The sequence below is a fragment of the Bidens hawaiensis genome, unplaced genomic scaffold (assembly GCF_021521415.1).
Source record: "Bidens hawaiensis isolate Kalapana, Puna unplaced genomic scaffold, B.hawaiensis_p1.1 tig00007577_1, whole genome shotgun sequence".
Taxonomy (NCBI): Eukaryota; Viridiplantae; Streptophyta; class Magnoliopsida; order Asterales; family Asteraceae; genus Bidens; species Bidens hawaiensis.
In genome coordinates this window covers 805,301-829,822 of record NW_027491528.1, presented here as the reverse complement: position 1 = coordinate 829,822, position 24,522 = coordinate 805,301, and the positions used below count along the sequence as shown (strand labels likewise).

Genomic DNA, 24,522 nt, shown 5'->3' with positions numbered 1-24,522 from the left:
AATATATATGAGCAACTTAATTGGAAGTATTGGTTAATAAGTATACACAACAATAAGCTAGTTGTTTACAAAAGTTTATAGATGCACATATAATTTATATCATGTCCCTGCTACCAACCATTGTTTGCCATCTATGAAATCTGTAGACAGGAAAGGTGCGGCTTGTTCACCGTTAAGTTTCTTCACCCATGGAGCCCGCCCGTGTGTACCTGACCCCGGACCATGGCAGTTGTATTCGGCATGGTATACATTCCTACATAAAAAAATCAAATCAGTCATTAGAAATTAAGCACACTGCCTAATTATGTATATGCATATAAACTTACTCTAGACTGCCATGATGGTTCCAGTCGCTCCATCCTTCAGGCCTCACCGTCTTAGACATATAAGTGTTTGCAAAAACTACTCAAGAATGGTCGCCTTTAGGTCGACCTAAGAAAGCATGCCCCACTCCATAAACTCGCCCTTTTAGGAAAACAAAGCCCGTGTTTTCATTTTTACTTGTTCGGGTATGAGCTGTAACCGATCCTTGAATCTCTGTTCTTTTATCCGCAATCACAAAAATCTCGCATTCCTATATAGTTAAAATATAAAAAAATATGTTGATCAAAGTTATATTATATGTTTGTGATATAGTATATTATTAGTAAGTGGTAGTTACATGAAAGAGAGATCGCGCACGGCCAAAAATGACATCAACGGCACCTTGAATGTAACATCGATCATAGTAATGTCTACCTTTGTTGTCAAGAAGAGTGTTATGCGCGCTATAAAATCCGCAACTATAAAATGTAACTTTGTCAGCGCCAACGTATGCCGCTACCGATTGGTTATGTGAGGTGTTAGCAAAGCCTACAGGTGCATCATTCTGTCCAAAACATGAACATGCATTGTAATATATATATATATATATATATATATATATTAAATGTTAGTTTGTGTTTATGCATAAAGGAAATTGTACCTTGAAGGTTATACCAAAGGCAATGAAATGAGGAGCTTCAACTTTGAAAGTGGAAGATTCATAGTTGTTTTGTGAACTATGTGACCAAACAATTGTTGTTTTAGTCCTTCCACTTCCTCTTAATAAAATATGAGGTTTTACTCTTGGAATTGTCACCTTTTCCCTTGCATTAAATAAATATAAACTATGTTATGATTGATAATATTTTTCTTATAAATTTATATTTACCATTCAAACGATTACAATAATAAAGTGACATATAAAGTGATCAAACATTGATAATTAAATTAGTATTATCACCTATAGGTTCCTTTCTTGATACGAATGACTACACAATCTTGATTTCCATGAGGAACCGAATCAATAGCATCTTGTATCGACCCATTAGTATCAACCGTAATTATTTTTCCATTTCTGATTTTTGAAGTTAGATCGTCCACGGCGGATGGGCGGAAACCTCTAGCATTGGCACCATCGAAGAAAAGTGTAGATGTGATAAACGTGAATGTATATATAACGTTTAACGTCTTAAAGAGGCTTACATGTAAACGAAACATAGCGAAACATGTGTTTTTTTAGACAATGTGGGATGAAAGTACATGAATTGAAGTTTGTTTTTATGGTTTAAAGGTCATGTTTTTGTAAGGTGTTAATAACACCTTTTTCCTCCTCCTAACAATGCTTGTGTGGTTAATAGTTGATCACTTTTTACTTTCCATTTTTAAGTCATTTGTGTTCCATCCAAGAGATGATTTATGTATAATGTTTAAGACAATTCATTTTATAAATCCAATCAGATAATAAATGTATGTTAGTAAATAATCAAATAGTTAAAAATATAATGTATTTATGGTTTCTCTTATTGATAATAAAGTCAATAGGATTTTTTTATAGTTAAAATAGTAACCTGCGGTTTTCGTGTTCAAATATGCGGTTTTAGTCCAGGAGTTTCAAATTTGTGATTTCCGTCTCTGTGGTTTCATTTCACCTGCAATTAAACCCGGATTCATTAACCGCGTTAAGTCTGGTCGTTAAACCCATCAGCATACCCTTCACGTGAGGGGCATTTTTGTCTTTTTTTCCCCAAATACACCCCAGCCTCTCACGTGAGGGGGTTTACGAATTACGACAGGGGTTTATTTGGGGAGAAAAAGGACAAAAATGTCCCTCTAGTGAGGGGCACGCTGATGGGTTTAATGACCAGACTTAACGGGGTTAATAAATTTGGGTTTAGTTGCAAGTGAAATGAAACCACGGGGACGAAAATCACAGATTTTAAACTATTGGACTAAAACCGCATATTTGAACAAACCAGAGAGACAAAAACCGTAGTTCACTCTAGTTAAAACATACAAATGTGTCTTTTAATAATACAAATTGTTGTATTCTGTATCTTAAAGTCCAAGAAATTCGTAATAACTATGTCTGATGGTTGTTTAACAAAAGTAGTAAAACACTAAAATCATTATCACTTGACTAATGATTGGGTGCTTGTGAGAGTTTAATCAAACAATTTAAGACGCATTTCTATTTGTTTAAATTTCTTATATTAATCTAATATTTCAAAATCCGTCTTTTCAATCCCCAATGTTTTATTCATGTTGCAATTAAAATGTTAGCTGATGTAACAAACCAATTAAAAATTTTAACTTTCAACGTAAAGCACTGAAAAAACATATTTTAACATTATTCGACAACTTAAAGACGTTTCTATTGTTGTAAGTATATGGACGGGACACATACCAACATAGAGTCTAATCATGTTGAAACTTCAATTTTCTCGCTACATTTCTAATCGGAACAAAGAAAAAAACAAAAGCAAAACATTGTTAAAGATTTGGGAGCTACACACATACATAACAAACGTGATGGTGTGTGGTGTTTGACCCTACTTGTACAAAGAATCAGAAGCCAAAATGAACAATAAGGTCCATTTTTTATGGAAAGAGTCTCCAACATATAACTGTTTTTAGGTCCAATTATTTGTGGAATCTTTCCATAAATCATGCGTGCTCTTTGCATTTTTATTTATATTTCCCTTTTAAATACATTGTCTTATATGTTTCAATTAGTTAAAATTTTTGTTTGAATGTAAAGGTGGCCCGTTTAAGTTTTCGTCAAATTTTATTAGGCATTGTGTTGTGGAGGTGTCATTCACGTCACATGGGCATGATAACGTCTTAAACATCATGTCGCCTCAAACCAGACGTCATGAGCATTACGACGTGATAAAGTGGGTCCACCCCACTAATAGCTATCACAAATTATTATTATTATTATTATCATCATTTTTTTGTTTTGTTTTGTTTTTCTTTTCTTTTAATATATAATTAAACCTATTTAACCCACAACGCTTAAAATCTCAAATTAACGGATGGCTAGTATCCTATATGGCATTAACGTGACACAATAACTAGCTCTTGTAGTTATCCCACAACACATAATCTTAGTGTGTACAATGCATACTGATTAGTGAAACGAAAACAAACAATCGTAAATATTCTTGAGGAAAAAGTGAAAATCACTTATGGTCATTTGTCCATGACTCAACTTGTCTTTATCATTTTGCTCATAGTTATGGATCCCAAAACCCTAAATGTAGCCCAAGATATACCATTTTTAAGTTAGACCATTTTACCTTATTTGTCTTCGCCTAGCAAGTCCAAGTACGAGTCAGTCAGTTCTTCAATCAACTTCATATTGTTCTCCTCACTTGTAAACAACTCAACCTTGAGGTTATAGGATAAACATCAGTATCAGATGGCGGTGCTTGTAGATATCTACAACATAGAATGCTTAGTGTATGTGCACAGGATGTTAAGATATAACAATGCTTCTTGTGAAGATAAACCATGACTATATCTCCCACCTCATATATGCATAGGATGTTAAGATATAACAATATTTGATGAGACGTGATGTCGTTCCTTGAGAAGATGATAAACACATAATCAAATCTATCATCTCCAAACGATATTGCAACAGCCAATGAAATGCCAGTCAAACCAACCTACATATATCAACTACACAAGAAGAGAAAAAACTCCCGTTTATTATTGAATGGTTGCAAGTAACAAACTGATTTACAAGATTAAAGAGTCCTTGAGAGTTTAACACTCATTGCGTCTAACACGTTAATACTACAAGTCTAACCCATCACAACGATGCGCCTAGGGGTATTCATCATATCGGATAACGAATTAATCAGCTTATTCAGTTCGAATTGTTCGGATTTGAAATTTTTAAGACCCTATCCGAATTCCGATCCAATCCGAAGCGAATAACCCGAGACAAACCGTACAACAAGCATTAAAAAACAAACGTTAAATTAATAAAAATACATGTAACATCCCCAAAATTTCGATTCAAATATGACAAGTTAGTAAAAGTAAAGGGATTAATTTTTTTTCTGATTTCTTAACCCATCGTGATACGCGATGGGCATACCCAATGAGACATTGCGATACGTGATGGGAAGATGACACGTGCCCGCCACGTCGCAACACGTGGCAGATGTGTCTAAGAAGATGACACGTGTCCACAACGTGACAACACGTGACAGAGGTGGCATAAAAAGATGACACGTGTCCACCACGTAGCAACATGTGGCAGATGTGTCAGGCCACGTGGCGACACGTGGCGCTCTCTTAATAACATGAGTCATTGCGATACGCGATGGCCATAACAAAGGGTCCGTCGCGTATCACGATGGGACCGGATTACAGCTATCAAGAGGTAGCTTATGGCACATTCATTTTCACACCACTCCACTCTCTATCTAGAAATACTTTCTCTCTCTACATCGTTTTGCGTGCCAACCATTGTTTGGCGTGCCATCGACTTACTCGTTTTCCGTGCCAAAAACCCGACATTATACCTCGTAAAACGTGCCGATCCTGAGGATGTCTTGAAGTACGTGCCGACCCGAGATGACCCGACGTCCCGCATCGAAGCGCGTACCGATAAGTTTTGAAGACTGGCTTACCTCGCTTTGCGTGCCGACCTCGTAATGCGTGCCAAGCCTCGAAGTTCCGCCATTTAAAGACTTAGTACGCGACATAGAGTAGAAGTGCTGCTCGTACAAGTTAGGCATATAAACCCCGTATACCCACATCAAGTAGGGGTTCTGCCTAAGTTATTATTTTATTATTATATGGATAAGACCCTAGTCGGGTATATAGCCTAGACCTTGATCAAAATAATTACAAATGTTAAGATAAAATAATGTTTCTTTAAATTTAGATATATAATATACATTGAAGGTATAGTCAAAATAAGAAACATAAGATTTTATATATCAATGCTATAGACAAATATATCAATGCTATAGACAAATAACGTTTATTCTTGAAGAAGAAACATAGTACATGATTAGCAAATAAAGAGAAAGAATTCATGTTCAAAATGTTTTATTCAAACAAAAGATCAATCAAGGTTTGAAGCTATCAAAACCAGACTAAAGGTCTGTAGCCGAATTAAGAGACGATCCAGGTATTTATATATAAACCTATTATAGGTCAATCATTCATTCACAAAGGTTTTCAAACGAGATCACCACATCATTCGGAACAGACAGTCACAGGTGAATACGTTAAACCTTTTTCAGTCTAGATAAACAGGTTGTTTATCTTAAACAACGTCAGTCAAATAAAGATTTATGGGGACTATATGATCCCTATTAAAATACAAGATAGAAAAATAAAATTAGCAACTCAGATCGAGTATACATGTGTCTGGATCCAAACAAAATTAATCTAGTCTATCATTCATGGCTACGTGGCCACATACTAGAGATCATAATAAAAGTTCACTAAATAGGGCGTCAGTTCCCGTAGAACCGCAAATTATGTGTGTATGGCAGTGGCACAATCCCAGAAATAGACGTTTTTGCTTAGTGTGAAGAAAACTATCTTGTCAGTCAAAAGAAAGATTTATAAAATGTTTTTAGAGTCAACGATTCACCAGCATATCTGTCAGACCCCGACCAAAGGCGGCGGAACATGCCGGGGTGCAATGGATTGCCCAAAAACACAAGACACTATTTAAAGTGACAATATTTAATCAACTCATTTTATTTCATGAATCAATAAACAACACGTCTCGTTCATACAACAAATTGAATACAAGTAAACAATTATATTGTTCGTTTTACTAATATCCTAATAGTCTTGGTAACGTTTTTCGTCAAGTCCTCGAGTCAACAAAAGTCAAACTTGTAACATTTCATAAAATAAAGTTTATCAACACAAAGGTTGGTGAGCAATTCATAATTTTGAGCATATAAGTATATAGTAATAAAAAGCCACAAATCTCGTATACGAAACAATAAATAAAAGCAATAACTTGGATAAATAGATATCGCTAATAGAATTACGTTAGCGACACCTAGCTATAAGGGGATGCCAAATAGTCTAGGATTTTATAGTTATCGTTAATTGCATTACATTAACGACACCTTGCCATGAGGGGTTGCCAAATGGTCTAGGATTTATAGTTCCACCATCCAAAAATGATAAACACATAGGCATATAAGCATAGATCACCTTAAGTAAAGTATACAATAACGTTTGTGGTTTAAGATTCAAGTAATAAAGAATTTAGTTGAATAAGTATGAAATGTCATCCCCAAAACAAAAGATGGAAAACGGGTGAAAGTACTCACATTCAAGTATAAAACTTGATTGACAAAAGAAGGGAAATCGGATGGATGGAGTTTAACGAGCAAGGCCTAAAATAAAAGTAAAAGCCTTGAATTAGAAAGGTTGTTTTAGAAATTTTTTAAAATAAAAGACAAGAAATGTAAACAATTAAAGTTAAATGTTTAAAATGTAACTATTTAAGAATGTAAGTTTGCTCGAAACCGGGTTAAAGTATCTAACCTTATTATTTACTTAACCTATGTTAAGTAATAAGGTGGGTAAAATGCACAAATGCAAGTTACTTTGGGACAAAGATATTAAAACGGGTCTTTAACGAGTTTTCGGGTTGTTGGTACGGGTCTTGATAATTGGTCAAACCTAAAGTCAACTTTTCAAAATAATAAATGTTATGAGACAACTCAATAAAATATAATAACACTTCACCAGGTATGTAGTTCTATTACTTTAGAACTAACAACGCACGTTGAACGAGTGTTCGGTTTTGTCGGTCCAAACTTTGTTATGAGATCAAGTTGGATCCAACATTTCCAAGTACTTAGGAAAATAATTAAAATCAGTTTGTAAACTATTTTTAAAAAAATATACAAGTCTTTTTTTGATAGCTAAAAACACACTTGTGTGTCCTTAAGCGAGTAAAAGTCGGTGTAGTTCGGTTTGGTTCAGTTTACATCTCACAAATAGTTCATTAATGGTTTCCACATACCCAAATATCCAAGAACTTGTATAATAATTTATAAATGAAGAAACTTAAGTTTTACAACATAAAAATTAAAAGTAAAGTCTTTAAACAAGAGTTCGGTTTCCGGTCTAGAGCTATTTACGGTCGAACCGAGGCTAGACTCTTAGAACCCATAACCATGGAACTTTATAAATAAGATGTACAAGCTAAAATGAGTAGTAGTTAGTCATGGTTAGTAAAGTTAGATGGTTAGATGCGAAAAATATATAACAAGGACCACGAAAGTCCTCCATGAAGCCTTGCCTTACGAGGTCCGAAACTTAACCAACCGGAGTCGATAAGCAACTACCATAGGTAACAAGGGGTGTATATTATATATATGTTATACCACCATAATCAAGTGTTAGTAAAATTAGATGAACAAGTTAGAATGAAAGACTATGGTTAGTTTGACTTGGGAGTGAAGATGAAGTGATAGCAAGGGTGAATGAAGGAAAAGGGTCTTGATAATAGGGGATACGGTTGAGAGGATAAGCAAGAGGTGTAGTGGGTAGAAAATTCGGATTGGGTAAAATGATATAAACCACAACAAACAAATATATGCTGCAGACATGGGGCCTCGCTACGTGACCAACCTAGCCTCCCTGGCCGCGCGTCGCGGCGTGCTACGGGGGGTTGGGTTGGTCAGCTCGTCTTGTGTGGTTCGTTTTGGGTACCGGAAGTTCGTTTTCGATGTAATTTGAGCGTTTTAAATGCGTTTTCGAATCCGTAAAAGGGGTTTTTCAAATTGAACACGTGGGAATGATTTAGTAACAAAAAATCCAATATTTTATATAATTGAAATGTTCGGGATATAAATCTGGTCGGTTTATAAGATAAGCGAATATAAAACGAAAACGAATTGGACTCAAAATTGACGAATGTCACAATATCGCTGACGTATTTCCCCTCAATATTACAGGAAATAAAGTTAGCACATGTAGAAAGGAATTATAGTCATACAAGAAGATAAATGCTCGCAAGGTAGAGATGACTCAGTTTTAATTATTAAAATATTGCAAACAATATTTAAACAAGTTTTATAAAATCAAACACTCGGATATTTATTATTCGAGAAGCTTTCCAAATAAGTTAAATATTTTATTATAAATTAAAAGACTTCCGCTAAACTCTGATATATTTTCAAAACATGTACCAACTATTGGTCACACGCCTAGGCCCTAAGTCGGGGTGTGATAATACAAAACCGAAAAATTAAAATAAAACATATACAAGAAAAGTCAAACTTCAAACAAAAGTCGAAATAAATCTATGATCCATCATAATCTAAAAGCTAAAACAAATACGAATAAAGCCAAACTTCAAAATAATTAAATCACATATTATTTATTCGGATATTTCAGATATCCGAGTAATCCGAACTATCTGAAGTTTTTTAAAATCCCTATCCAACCGAATCTGAATTAGTTATTTGAATATCCGAATAAGAATTCGAATCAGATTATTTGGGTTTCGGTTCGAATTTTTGTTTTTTTATCGAATTTTCAAAACACACTTAAACGCGTCCTACCCTATTTTACCTTAATGGTAACTTGTTTTATTCTTTGAAGACCTAAGTTTGAAGAAATAACTTGAAGGTCCCCATGATTTCCTTGACATTGAAAGTAACACAAACCCAACAGAACAAAATTCAACACATTCTTTCTTTCTTGTTCCTTCACCACCCAACACTCCCTTCCCTAGGGTTCAACTATAAAACCCATTTTCATTCCATTTCAATCCAATCAAACAAACAACACACAATCCCTAAACCAAACCCTAACAAGATTCAAGATTCTTGATCTTACCAGCAAGAACCAAGATTTTGATTTGGGTATTTTTTATTTTGTGAAAATTTTCATTTTTCTTTTTCTTTTCAGTTTGGGTATTTCTAATATACCTTATTTGGAGTAAAAGATTTGAACTTTAAAACAAATTCAAGATTTTCTTGATTTGGGTATTTTATGATTTCTGTTTTGTTTTGGGTATTTGTTACTTGTCTAGATTTTGAGTAAAAGATTTGAACTTTAAAAGACATTCAAGATTTCTTGATACTAGGTTGGTTGATAATGGCAAAAGTGTTTAACTTTGTGGTTGGATTTGGTGTGAGAAATGTGGGATGGTAGAAGGGTTGATGAATCTGCTTTCTGTGTGTTGGAAGAAGCCAGTTGTTAAGGGTGACAGTAGCCAAACCACTGCTGCTGCTGCTGTTAGTGTTAATGGTTACAATGGGGAAGGCGGTGACTTTGAAAGAGACGGGTTGTTGTGGTATCGAGATATTGGCAAGTACAGTGGCGGAGAGTACTCCATGGCTGTTGTCCAGGCCAACCAGGTGCTTGAAGACCAGAGCCAGATTGAGTCCGGTTCTTTTGGGACATTTGTTGGGGTCTATGATGGTCATGGAGGGCCTGATGTCGCCCGATACGTTTGCGATAACTTGTTCAGGAATTTCCATGGTTTGTTCTACTTTTATGTGGTATTATAGTTTATTAAAATAAGGGAACAAGAAAATTTAATCTGTTATTTGATAATTGTGTTGTTGTAGCTAGTATGCAATTGATTGTGCAAAAACTAGAGACTTTAATATTTTACAAATTAGGTGGTTAATATACAAAATGTGCATCCGAGTACCTTCCAAATGCACGTAGTTAAGCAAATTGGTTTCTTTTAGAGTTTATAGTTGATTTCAGAAAGCGTTACTGATGAGCTAAACTCAGAAAGTGTATAATTGATCAATTGGTGATTGATTGAACTCAAAGTGAGTCATTTTTATTCCAAAATATGGTTTGAAAGTGTACTTTTGGAGTTTTGGTAGTTTGATACTATGACCAGTTCAGTTGCAAAAACGGTGAATTTTTCAAATAACTTTGTCCCAAGTAAATGCTGAAATCTTTGGATTTACTTATATATCCATTTGTAATTGCTACAAAGTATTGATTTTTATTTAAAAATATGGATACATAGTAGCAGCTACAAATCATTAAAGCATGTAGAAGAGTTTCTTTCTCAAGTTCTACATTAACTAAACATTCATGATGTCACAGGCCGTGTGATAACTGAAATACCACAAGCTTAGTTTGAGTACACAGAAAAAGAACATTATATATATATTTTTTCTATAAGTGGTGGGATCTAAGCAAAATGGATGGGTTTCAGCTTTCAGTTTAATGGGTGAAAATCGCCTCGGGTCAAAACATGTACTTTCATGTGCAGACCGTATCGGGTCAGGTTGACCCGTCAAATTTTATTTCTATTTTTTTGAATTTTGTAAATATTTAATGTTTTAAACATTATTGTTAAAAAGTATTTTACTAAATTAGTAATATATAACTTCTTTCTAAATCAACTGGTTCAGGGTGTTGTAACTCATTTCAATACACATCAAGCGACTTTTGACTCGTTTAAACTTTAACCAGTTCAACGCGTTTCATCTTTTGCTAAGTTTGACCTGCTACAAAATAAATTGCTTGCAACCCGAATTGACATGTTTCACTACTAACAGGTTGAAAATGCGCCTAGGGTTTGAGAATAATAAAATAAAGATTCTTATAGGTTTGGTGTTTATGCAGTAGCATCAGCCGAGGATGACGGTGTGGTGACCCCAGAGACCATAAAAAGGGCATTTCTTCAAACAGAGAATGGATTCACTGCTCGTGTATCCCAGTTATTTAATGCGCGCCCCAGCATTGCAACCGTTGGTTCATGCTGCTTAGTTGGAGTAATATATCAGCAAACTCTTTTTATCGCAAATCTTGGTGATTCCCGTGCTGTTCTTGGTAAAAAGGTTGGTAACACGGGTGGCATGGCGGCCATACAGCTGTCATCGGAGCATAATGCAAATCTTGAGGAGGTTAGACACGAATTGAAAAATCTACACCCGCATGATTCCTCAATCGTTGCCTTGAAGTATGGAGTTTGGCGGGTCAAAGGCATTATTCAGGTTATTCACATTTTTATTTTTATATTGTAATGAGAAAACAGAATATAGTTTTTGTGTGAGGAGGATTAATTGTTTGTATGCATGCATACAGGTTTCAAGATCCATTGGAGATGTTTATATGAAACATTCAGAGTACAATAATGATCAAATAGCACAAAAGTTTCGACTTCCTGAAGCAACGGATATGCCTATTTTATCTGCTACTCCATCAATACTTACACATGATATCCACCCGAATGATTCTTTTCTTATATTTGCTTCTGATGGTTTATGGGAACACCTGAGTAACGATGAAGCTGTGGAGATCGTTCATAATAATCCACGAGCTGTAAGATTCTCGTCCTTTTTACAACTTGTGGGGTGTAAACGGCTCGGAGCATTTTGACTAATGAAGCTCGATCTCGGCTTGTTTCGAGCTTTTTTTCTAAAGCTGACGCTCGGCTTGTGATTTGTTTTTCACGCTCGGTCTCGACTCTTTTATTATATATTAATTAATTTTTTTTATCAGTTTATATATTTTGAGAAAAAACCTTAAAACGGCTTGAGCTAGGCTACACAGTAATGAATGTTATACATAGAAGTCCAAAAGAGGTCAAACTTATAAATACACAAAGCTCATTAAGGAAACAGGCTTCCCATACAAGGCTCAAGCTCGAGCTTGATAGCTTAACAAGCATTAGTTGTGAATTGTGATTGTACTTTAGAAATAAGTTATAATATAATGGTGATAGCAGCATTATTATAATAATGAATGTTTCAGGGGATAGCAAAGAGGCTAGTGAAAGCTGCTCTGCAGGAAGCAGCGAAGAAACGGGAAATGAGGTATTCTGATTTGAAGAAGATCGATAAGCGAGTGCGGCGCCACTTCCACGATGATATAACTGTAATCGTGTTGTTTTTAAACTACGATCAAATATGTAAAGGAGGCACCGGCGGTCCTAGTGTCTCTCTTCGAAGCGCGTTGGAACACTAAATCAGGTTCACGACCACTAGGTTCTCTGTTCTATAGATATAGAGTTTGTTCGATTAAACGAAGGGGATGAGGTCATAAAAGCGAAAACAAAAACATGGGATATGTTGTTGAATCTTTGTAATATCTTATCATAACCTTTTTTATTTTTCCTCCTTAGAATAAATAATCTTAAGTTGGTTAAAGGTAGCGAGCGTGTAATAAGAGTTTTTGTTTAGTAATTTTGTACCCGTATTGTACATTTTATTTTTTAGCCGACACAATTTGTGTCATGCCATTGATGCAACAAATTTGGAGTCATTGAGTTTTTTTTGGTAGAGAAATAATTATATCACTGAACAAGAGCAGGGTGCATTTCTCTTTAATTTGTTGGGCCTTGATAATAGGTAGGTTAAGGTATCTTTTAATTTATATGAGAAATTACTTAATTTAAAACTCTTGCTTGCTTTGATATCAGCAACATGTGTTCTATTCTATCTAACGCTAGTAAGTATCAAGATGATGCATAAATTGATAACTCGATTATCATAGCCGACAATTAATTAATTGTGAAAAATTACAACTACGATTAAAAAGGGCGTGTGTTTGTCGTTAATGAGAAAATTACTATTGCTTTGATAACTAAACAAACGTCTACTTAATTTATTCTCTTTTCACATGGAATGGAGCCAACAAAAATGACAAGCATTAAGTAATTGTATGTATCAAGTATGGAACAAAGGAAAAATGAATGATATGTATAAAGTAAAGTACATATTTTTTCTTTTCATATGCAAGTAACATGTTAATTTACCCGTTATTTTTAAACGTCTATAACTTTTTCATATGATATTCTTAAAAAAAAAATAAAATTCATCATAACAAGCGTTTTTTATCTTTAATACGAGTATGATTTTGTTATATAAAAAATAAAAAAAAATTACGTCATTGTGTCTTTTTGCGTACCATTGTGTCTTTCTGTTGTCAATGTGTTTTTTTAAATACTAATAACACTGCTGTGTAATAATATGTAAATATAAGAAAAATACCAACAATTATCTAATACATAAAACACAATGATGAATACATAACAATAACCTGAAACGTAAGACACAATGGTAGATACATATAACACAATGACCTGAAACGTAAACTACAATGGAATCCACATATTATACAATGACTTGAACGTAATACACAATGGACATAACACTATTTTTCTTAACTTAAGTGAATGTTGAGCACAATAACTAAAACACAGTGATGAGTAGAAAGACAAATGTTGAGCACAAAGACACAATGACGAACAAAAAGACACAATAAAGTAATATTTATTTTAATTTTTATCTTTAATATGAGTATCAACTAAAAAACACAATAACGAAAATCTGTAACATAATGCATGGAAAAACTTAATTAAAAAAACACAATGGACAACCAAATAACACAATATAAAAAAACCCACTAATTTTTTTTTTAATTTTTATATAACAATATGATAATCATATTAAAGATAAAAAACGTTTGTTATTATGGTAAAAAAAATTCTAAAAAATAGCGTATGAAAAAGTTATAGACGTTTTAAAATAATGGAGGAATTGACACGTGTCTTGCATATGAAGCAAAAAGTTATCATAAGTGGGTTATTACATTCATGCCCTTATCATCAGTTTTTATTCTTAAATTAACCTTCATCATCAAATTTAAGATCAATGAATATAATTCCTTCTCACTATTTTATTTTTGTTTACTTTATATTTTAACTTTATCCTAATTTATAAAGGTTAACAAAGAATCATAGGTCATAAGTTAATATTAATATCATGTCTCTATCCCATATGGTAGAGATATGATTTGTCTATATTATACTAGTTCCAAGAACTACATTCTATCAGTGGCTCTGTTATGAAACTTAAGTTGGTTATGATCAATAAATTTGGTTCTAAAGAACAAAGTATGTTCCAATCAACCCAAGTACCAAAGTTTTGGTCATCAATTTTGAAACTAAACAACAGAGTTAATTATAATGATCGAATTCAAGCAACTTTGTGATTCCATGATTCCAAAACTTTAACCCTAGCTAGAGGCTTTGGCCCCTTGGACTTTACCAAGGTGACCATGCTAACTAGGCATGAGATCTTTTTCCCGAATACCCGTAGCCGTACCGATTGAGCCTACTTACTACGGGTATATCAATATTTTACATTTTTGGTATTCGGTACAAACGGTTACGGGTATAGGTATGAGTATTTCGGTATTATGTACTCGTTTGGAATATGTAGAGGTTTATTGGGATATATTCATATTTAATATCTAATAAGGTCTGATCTACCTCATCGAGCTTTTTGTTTAGGGTTTACTTCATCTAAACATATGCTTTATCTCCCTCTTATTCTTCGGTTTTGGTATTATCTTTTGGTTGTCGTATTAGTAATGGCGATACCCGTACCAATTTAGCCGATTTGGTACCCTCTATGTACCTATACTCAGACCGATTCAACTAATTTGTTATTCGCATCGGTGCCAGTACCAACATCATTGGAGATTTGGGGACACAAACAAAGCGATACAAAAGAGGGTACTGTACCGAAACACCCGTACTATACCAATAAATTCGATAAGATAGTTGATGCTCATTTTTATTGATGTTTGGTAATGCGTACAATCGGGTATGTGTATGGGTCTGAATACTGTATATATCTCATCCCTACTGCTAACCAAGGGCGCCACCCCCAAACACTACCATTTAGTGAGTTTCGACCACGACAATCCCAAATAATAGGATGAGAAACTTGAACAGTGTTGATTAATGGTATGTTTGGCAAAACTAGTTGTCAGCTGGTGGCTTGAAGCTGATATATGTAGTTTTTTATATATATTTAGATTTTGGCAGAGTAGCTGGAGCTTTTAATCAAATATATAAAATTACTAATTGGCATAACTAAAAACAATAATAGTAAATGTATTTATTTTAGAAGGTTATTTAAGTAAATTAAACTGCTAAAAGCTTGTAGCTCTTTCTAAATGCTACTAGTAGAAGCTTTAGGGTATGTTTGGCAAAACTAGCTGGTAGCTGTAGCTTTTTAGATATATTAGATGTTTGGTAGAGTAGCTGGAGCTTTTAATAAAATGTATAAAATTACTAACACGGGCATAACTAAAAACAATAATAGTAAATCTATTTATTTTGGAATGTTATTTAGGTAAATTAAGATGGTTTGGACATGTGAAGAGAAGACAGACGACGAACCCGGTTAGATCCGTAGAAAACATTACTATAGAGGGGAGGAGGGGTAGAGAACGACCTAAATTGACGTGGGATGAGAGGATTAGGCATGATTTGATAGACCTAAATCTCTCAGAGGACATGGTTAGGGTTATGAATTCTTGGAGAAGTAGAATTATTTACCTTATTTTTGGTCACACACTATTATGATATATTCTTTCATATATATATATATATATATATATATATATATATATATATATATATATATATATATATATATATAGTATTATCATTTTTACTACGTGCTACTATCAATGATACTATAGTTGAACTTTGATTTCCTTTTATATTGCCGCATACATATGTAATCAAGAGCTGAGGGTCTCTCTGAAAGCCACATTTCTATCCCATTGGATAGAGGTACGGCGTGCCTACATCCCACCCTTTCCAGACCCTACTTATAGTTTTACTATTGGTGGGACCCCACTGGGTATGATTGATTGATTGATTGATTTAGGTAAATTAAAATACTAAAAGTTTGTAACTCTTTCTAAACGCTACTAGTATAAGTTTTAAGCTTTAAGCTTTTTCTCCTGACTTAAAAGCTTCAAGCTACTCGAACCAAACAATACTTTTAATTGAGTATGAGTTTTTTCTTAAAAGCTTGAAGCTCGAAGCTCCTAAAAGCTTCCTGCCAAACATACCCTATATGGTTCCAAAAAGCTTACATTTCTCCATCTATCTGTACAATTAAAAGAATAAAGTTTTTGTACAAATGCCATGTTTTTATTGATTCATCACTGTATTTCCACACATACTAAGGTTTCTCAAATTTTCTGGTAATTAAATAATATAAAAATAAATAATGTTATTCTATTGACACTCTATTTAATTCATATATTAATGTTAATTAATGTTAATAATTATGATATCTACCTATCACTAATTAATTGTAAGTTATTAGACCATGTGTAATGGACGTTGGTTTGGGCGAGAGTTGGACGAGAAAGGGCGAGAACACCCCCCCCCCCCCGACGATATGTGGGCGATTTGGGGCGGGGGCGAGGTGATATTGTCGCTGGCGAGAGATGAAAATAATAATATAATAATAATAATGTTACCGTTGGGGATAACAGCTAACTAAAAAAAATTAAATTAAAAACTTAATATAAATATCAAACCAATTAAACCATTTTCACCATATCATACACAAACTCAAACATAAAAATACCAATCATTTTCATAATTTTCATATTTCTTCAAACTCAATGAGTTCCCCGGATTCCACGAATTCTGCCGAGATTTGGGATCAATTAATCAACGAGAGTCGAAGAATTTATCAGATTCATCTACAAGTGGCGGAAGAGCATTTAGAGGTCACGAACGCGGTTCGGGCCGCCATCACCATGGTGTCCGGCTCTACTAGCTATACGCCACCACGTAGACGGTCATATATCTTTCGGGATCGTAAGCAATCGAATGCTCGTTTGATGAAGGATTACTTCAACGACACACCTACATATAACGACGCTATGTTTCGATGTCGTTTTCGGATGTCCATTCGTTTATTTTTGCGCATCGTTGGAGATATGGAGCGGGAGTATGAGTATTTTCAACAGAAACCCGACGCAATAGGATATTTAGGATTCCCCGCCATCCAAAATTGTACTTCGGCTCTACGCATCCTCGCATACGGCAACACGACCGATATTGTGACATTCGTCAATTTCGGGTCTCGATTCGTATTTGTTTTGTAAACTTTATTGATGTAAACCGACCCGTTTTGTAAACCGAAGCTTATGATATAATCAAAATGATGGATTTATGTTGCAATATTATTTTACACTTGTTGGGTCTTGAAAACATTCAAGTCGGTCTTTAAAACGCTTAAAAAATCACTTAAAACGAACTTCGGGGGCCAAAACTGCAATTTTTGAAAAGTTGGAAAATCAGGAAATATACCCGTCGCAGGGACACCCTATCCGGTCGCGTAGGGCGAAGGCACATCTGCACGCTTTTGGCTTATTTTTATGTAAACATGTGACCAAAACACCCCATTTTCATGCAAGACCCTTTATGCTTGACCATTTCAACTTACCCTATATATACACCACCCTTTCCATCCATTAATCTCTGCTACAACTCCAAATTTCTCTCTCAAATTCAAAGATCTTAAGGTTATTTTCATTGTGTTCTTGAAGGTTTGACTTCTAAAAGTCAAACTAAGTTTTATCTTTAATTCTAACTTGTTCATCTAACATTACTAACTCTTGAATATGGTGGTACAACATATATATATAATACACACCCCTTGTTACCTTTGTTAGTTACTTCATCGACTCCGGTTGGTTAAGTTTCGAACGTCTTCATGGATGACTTCGAGTTCTTGATATATATATACACACACATAACTTATTTATACGTATCATTTATGCCTACCTTCTGCTCATTTTAGTTTGTTAGTCACATTTACAAGTCTTGGGTATGTGGAATCCATCTATGAACTCATTGTGAGATGGAAACCGAACCAAACTGAACTTTTGTTAAAAAGACTTGTTGTTGACCTTTTTAGTTGTAGAACTTAAATATTTTCATTTATACATTTTTATACAAGATCTATGATATATGGGTATGTAGAATCCATCTATGAACTTGTTGTGAGATGGAAACCAAATCGATCCGATTTTTACTCGCTTAAGACACACAAGTGTGTTTTTAGCTATCAAGACTTGTATATTTCTTTAAATATAGTTTACAAACTGATTTTTATTATTTTCTTAAGTACTTGGAAATGTTGGATCCAACTTGATCTCATAACTAAGTTTGGACCGACAAAACCGAACACTCGCTTAACGTACGTTGTTAGATCTAAACAATATATCTACATACTTGGTTAAGTCTTATAAAGTTTTTGTGAGTTATCTCATAACAATTAATATTTTGGAAAGTTGACTCTGGGTTTGACCATTCGTCAAGACCCGAAGCAACAACCCGAACACTCGTTAAAGACCCGTTTTAGTATCTTTAGCCCAATGGAACTTTCATTTTAGCATTTTCCCCACCTTATTACTTAACATTGGTTAAGTAAATAATAAGGTTAGATACTTTAACTCGGTTTCGAGCAAACTTACATTTTTAAAAGGGTTATTATTATAAATTCGTAAATAGTTACATTTTAAACCTTGAACTTTAATTGTTTACTTTTTGCAACAATTATTTTATTTAAAGATCTTCAAGAAAACCTTTCTAAATCCAAGACTTTCTTTTATTTAGGCTTCATACGTTAAACTCGTCGTTCCGGCAAATCTCCAAATAATCAATCTTTCAAGTTTATTACTTGAATGCGAGTATTTTCATACCCCGTTTTCTATCTTTTATTTTGGGGGTGACATTTCATCTTATCTAAATTAAATGTTTTATACTTGGGTCTTAAACCACAAACGTTATTGTATACTTTACTTGAATAATTGCTCGATTTGGTGTTTTATGCTTATATGCCTATGTGTTTATCGCTTTTGGTTGGTGGAAGTCTATAAATCCTAGACTACTTGGCATCCCCTTGTAGCAAGGTGTCGTTAACGTATGCAATTAACGATATTCTACTAAATCCTAGACTATTTGGTATCCCCTTATAGTTAGGTGTCGCTAACGTAATTCTATTAGCGATTTATCCAAATTATGGCTTTTATTTATTGTTTCGTATACTAGTTTTGTGGATCTTTCTTACTACATATCTATATGTTCAAACTTATGAATTGCTCACCAACCTTTGTGTTGACAAACTTTATTTTATGAAATGTTACAGGTTTACATCTTGGTTGATTTGGATGCTTGAAGAAAACGTCACAAATACCCTTAGGATATTAGCAAAAATGAACAATATTTGATTTTCTACATTTTGTTATATTTTGTTATGACTTGTTATGGATATTGTTATGTGACATTTTCGATGTTGTGAAATGAAATGAGTTTATTAAATATTGTCGCTTTAATAGTGTCATGTGCTATGGGCAATCGTTACACCTCTGCATGTTCCGCCGCCTTTGGTCGGGGTGTGACAGATTGGTATCAGAGCCATGACAATTAGGATAGGTGGTTAGACGTAACGATTTAGAATTGTTTTTCTTAGGGTCCTATACGTGTGCTTATACGTGTTTACTCTATAATTGATTGTTCATATCGCATGTTATTTATTTATAAACTTGTTTAAAATTCACCAATATCCTAAATGTTCACATACACACACTTTCTTAGTATTTCCAAGGTATCCTTACCTTAAAACGCAAAAAGTAGTTTTTCATTGTGTTTTATGGATTAAAAAGATTAACTTGGATCCCGTTGTTTCAAATCCCTTAAAGGTTGCGTTTATTTCGGGTTTGTAGCCATTATAGGAAACGAGACATTATAAAACGACCATTTGACAAAAAGATTCCAAGAATCGAAGGTGATTTACTTAGCTGGGATGGTTGAGTTATAGTGCTCGCTTTCTAGGCCACAAATCATGTTATATATGTCAATTCTTTAAGTAGTCGAATGCGAGCGTTCCAGTCGCCATCCTAATTTTCGGTGTTAAAACAATAGAACTACGGTGATTTCGTGGACTAGTGTTTTGACATGACGTTGTATCTCGATTTATTGTGTTATTATCGTTATTTGAGTCAAAAACATGAAAAATTTCGGTGGTACGTACACATGTTTAGACTCCAACGTGATGTTTTATAAACTTTTTAGTGTTGGGATATCAAGTCATGGTGGATCATGCACGATTTTTCCGACTCTATAAATCTCAAAATCTCAAATTTTTTAAGCTTTAACTTCTCAAAAACCATTTACTATTGTTTTCGGTTTTATTGTTTATATACAAAGATTTATATTTTTATCTAACACTAACATCTCATCCTTACTAACTTTAGGATTCACAATCATTAAATCAAACTTCATCCTATTTTATTTTTATTACACCTTCATATTCATTTCTTTTACCCAAAACTTATCCCATTTTCTTTATAAATTTTAGCATGCCTCCGCTAAGACGCCAACCACACAAGAACTCCACCCGACGCATGGCCGCTCTCGTCGCCAAACAAATGGCCGCTGTGATTCCCGAACTTATAACCCAAATCCAAGCTACCCTACCCGCACCCGTTGTTGCACCCGTTGAACCCAAACCCGCATGTTACCTACTTAAGCAGTTTACTAGTGCCAATCCGTCCAAATTCCTTGGAACCAATTGTGCAACTACCTTGTTGCAATGGTTCGAATCGAACGAGAGTGTGTTCCGACACAGCGAATGCCCTGACGAAAAAAGGACAAATTTTGCGTCAAGCATGTTTAGAGAAACCGCTCTAACATGGTGGAGTAGTGTTGTGCACCTCCAAGGTTCGGAAACGGCTATGTCTCTTCCATGGTCCGAGCTCAAAGCACTCATGATGAAGAAGTTTAACCCCAAGCACGAACTTCAAAAGAACGAGGAGGAATTTTGGAATCTTAAGCAAGAAGGTGGTGATAACGCCGCTTACTCGCTCCGCTTCCATGAGTTGAGCATCCTTGTTCCTCATTTGGTTACCCCAACCGAACGTGAAATTGATAAATACATTGGGGATTTACCAATGCAAATTCGGGAATCTGTCATGAGTAGCAAACCCGTGACCCTCGAGGATGCCATCACTTTGGCCGGCGCGCTGTCAGAAAATCATGTGAAAGCAGGTACCCTCACCATTAAGAAAACGACCGAGAAAGCCAAAGCCGAGCCCGCATCTCAAGCCAAGGTTGAACCCGCACCACAAGCCATAAACTACTCCAACTCTTCCCGACACAACAACAACAAGAAGAAACCCAAGACTAATTACCGAAACTTTGACGTCACCCAACCCCAACCTCAACAACCAACCCCAGCTCCCCAAAACCGAAGACCCTATACCGGTCCTTTCCCGCTATGAAACACTTGCCAATTTCACCACCCACCAAACATGCCATGTCGCCATTGTACCCTTTGTAACCGAATTGGTCATCTTAACACCACTTGCCGATCCGCCCAACAAACCCAACCCAACCAACCTAACCAACCAAACCTACCGAGAAACTTTCCCCAAAATGCCCAAAACCGCTATGCACCGTACCCATCAAACCAACCCCAACAACCCCGAGCTTTCTTTAATTGTTGTGATCCCAACCATTTCCGCCACAATTGCCCACGTTTAGCTTTTTCCAACCAAGCTCAAACCATAAGCATACCTTATTACCAAACCCAAGCCTACTAAGTTCAAACTTACCAACCCCAAATTCCCCAACTCAATGCACCACTCATCCAACCCATCCAAACAATCCAAGCACCACCTCCACCTCCACAACAAGCACCTCAAGTCAACCATGGTAACCAAGGGCGAGCGTTTATGATGAATGCAAATCAAGCTCAAGTGGCAAACGATGTTGTGAACGGTATGTTTTTGGTGAATTATCATTTGGCTTCTATTTTATTTGATACCGGTGCTGATAGAAGTTTTATTTCTTTGAAATTTGAGTCGAAACTTGCGATGCCTCGAACTAAGCTTTCCCGACCGTTCTCTGTTGAAGTCGCCAATGGCAATTCTATTACCATCGATTCCGTCGTCCGCGATTGTTCTTTTATTCCTTCTAAGCATAATTCTCCATCGATCTCATCCCGATACAAATGGGTAGCTTCGATGTCATAGTAGGCATGGATTGGTTATCTTTGCACCGTGCTGAAGTCGTTTGTTTTGATAAATTCATTCGCATCCCGCTCGTCAACGGTAAAATTCTTAAGATCTTTGGAAACACAACTTCTCGAAGGCTAAATATTATGTCGTGCTCACAATCACAAAAGTACTGACGCCAAAAGTATATTCCATTTTAAGCTCTCTCGGTGACAAAAGACAAAAAGGAAAGGAAAATCCAAGATATTTCCAATGTTCGTGATTTCCCCGATGTCTTTCCCGACGACGTTACCGGTCTTCCTCCCGTTCGTCCGATTGAATTCCAAATCGATCTTGTGCTCGGCGCGATGCCCGTGGCCAAGGCTCCTTATCGTCTAGCCCCGTCGGAAATGCAAGAACTATCAAACCAACTCGAAGAACTTTCCGATAAAGGCTTCATTCGTCCAAGCTCTTCTCCTTAGGGCGCTCCCGTTCTCTTCGTGAAAAGAAGGATGGTTCGTTTCGTATGTGCATTGATTATCGTGAACTTAACAAGCTTACTTTTAAAAATCGTTACCCATTGCCACGTATCGACGACTTGTTCGACCAACTTCAAGGCGCAACTTGTTTTTCTAAAATTGATCTTCGATCGGGTTATCATCAATTGCGTGTTCGCGAAGAAAAAATTCTTAAAACCGCTTTCCATACTCGATATGGACATTTCGAATTTTTGGTTATGCCTTTCGGGTTAACAAATGCACCCGCGGTATTTATGGACCTCATGAACCGCGTTTGCAAACCATTCCTTGATAAATTCATTATTGTCTTTATTGATGACATCCTTTTCTTCTCTAAATCCAAAGCCGAACATGAACATCATTTGCGTTCCATTCTCGAGCTCCTTAGAAACGACCAACTCTATGCCAAATTCTCCAAATGTGAATTTTGGCTCGAGGAAGTTCAATTTTTGGGACATATCATAAACGACATAGGTATTCATGTTGATCCCGCTAAAATTGAGGTCGTTAAGGATCGGAAAACTCCAAAGACTCCCACGGAAATTCGATCCTTCCTTGGTTTGGTCGGATATTATCGGCGTTTCATTCGAAACTTTTCTAAGATCTCTTTGCCTCTTACCTCTCTCACCCATAAAGGAACACCTTTTGATTGGGGTTCGAAGCAAGAAGAAGCCTTTTGTACTCTCAAGGACATGCTTTGCAATGCTCCTGTTCTAAGCCTTCCCGATGGAAGCGACGATTTTGTTGTATTTTGCGATGCATTCCATCAAGGCTTTTGTTGTGTTCTCATGCAACGAGGTCAAGTCATCGCATACACATCAAGGCAACTTAAAGTCAACGAGAAGAACTACACGACTCACGATCTCGAACTTGGTGCCGTCGTTTTCGCTCTCAAAATCTGGAGACATTACCTTTATGGTACGAAATGTGTGGTTTTTATCGATCATAAAAGCCTTCAACATATTTTTGACCAAAAAGATCTCAACATGAAACAACGACGATGGCCGAATTACTTAGTGATTACGATTTCGAGATTCGCTATCATCCCAGTAAAGCGAATGTTGTAGCCGACGCCCTAAGTCGAAAGGTTAATGTCAAATCCGTTCTACTCTTAAGCGTCGTCATTCAAACCGATCTTCAAATTCGTATCTTCCAAGCTCAACGTACCTCCGTTGAAGAGGGTAACATGTACGACGAAATCTCATGTGGAGCCGAACTTCAAATCGAAACCAAACCCGATTGTCTTTTGTACTTTCTCAATCGTTTGTGGATTCCCGATCGCGATGACCTTCGTACTTGTATACTCAACGAAGCTCACAATTCGCGGTATTTCATTCATCCCGGTGCGGATAATATGTATTTCGATCTTCGTGCTACCTTTTGGTGGCCGGGTATGAAAAAGGACGTAGCGTTGTTTGTATCTAAATGTCTTACTTGCTCAAAAGTCAAAGCTGAACATCAAAGACCTTTTGTTCTACTCGAGCAACCACCGATTCCCATTTGGAAATGGAAAGACATTTCTATGGACTTTATCACAAAATTACCCAACACTCAAAAAGGCAACGATAGCATTTGGGTGATCATCGAACTTTTGACCAAATCTGCTCATTTCATTCCGATCCGCGAGAAGTATTATGTCAAGCAGCTTGCTCAAATCTATGTTCGGGAAATCATGTGCCGACACGATTTGCCACTGTCTATCATTTCCGATCGCGATGCCCGTTTTACCTCTCATTTTTGGCGATATCTTCAAGAAGCTTTGGGAACACGTCTAAATCTTAGCACCGCTTATCATCCTTAAATGGACGGTCAATCCGAACGTACAATCCAAACACTCAAGGATATGCTACGAGCATGTGTTCTTGATTTCGGTGGGAATTGGGGTTCTCAT

At 35.7% G+C, this 24,522-nt stretch overlaps 1 protein-coding gene and 1 pseudogene across 1 annotated transcript; one reads left to right on the top strand and one right to left on the bottom strand.

Annotated features, from left to right (window-relative positions):
* Nucleotides 1-99: 99 nt before the first annotated feature.
* On the bottom strand, nt 100-1,521 carry LOC143635569 (putative pectinesterase 67; annotated as a pseudogene).
* A 7,487-nt stretch (nt 1,522-9,008) lies between these two features.
* LOC143635568 (putative protein phosphatase 2C 42) lies at nt 9,009-12,259 on the top strand. Its single transcript, XM_077103367.1, has 5 exons — nt 9,009-9,176; nt 9,401-9,798; nt 10,912-11,282; nt 11,374-11,610; nt 12,043-12,259. Exons 2-5 carry the CDS (start codon nt 9,462-9,464, stop codon nt 12,253-12,255), a joined length of 1,158 nt encoding a protein of 385 aa, XP_076959482.1. The 5' UTR covers nt 9,009-9,176; nt 9,401-9,461; the 3' UTR covers nt 12,256-12,259.
* Nucleotides 12,260-24,522: the final 12,263 nt, after the last annotated feature.

Excerpts from the sequence above, each read along its gene's own strand:
- LOC143635568 (XM_077103367.1), top strand. The coding sequence starts at position 9,462 with ATGGTAGAAGGGTTGATGAATCTGCTTTCTGTGTGTTGGAAGAAGCCA. Across the intron at positions 11,283-11,373 it reads GGGTCAAAGGCATTATTCAG|GTTTCAAGATCCATTGGAGA; the intron begins GTTATTCACATT and ends GCATGCATACAG. Across the intron at positions 11,611-12,042 it reads TTCATAATAATCCACGAGCT|GGGATAGCAAAGAGGCTAGT; the intron begins GTAAGATTCTCG and ends TGAATGTTTCAG.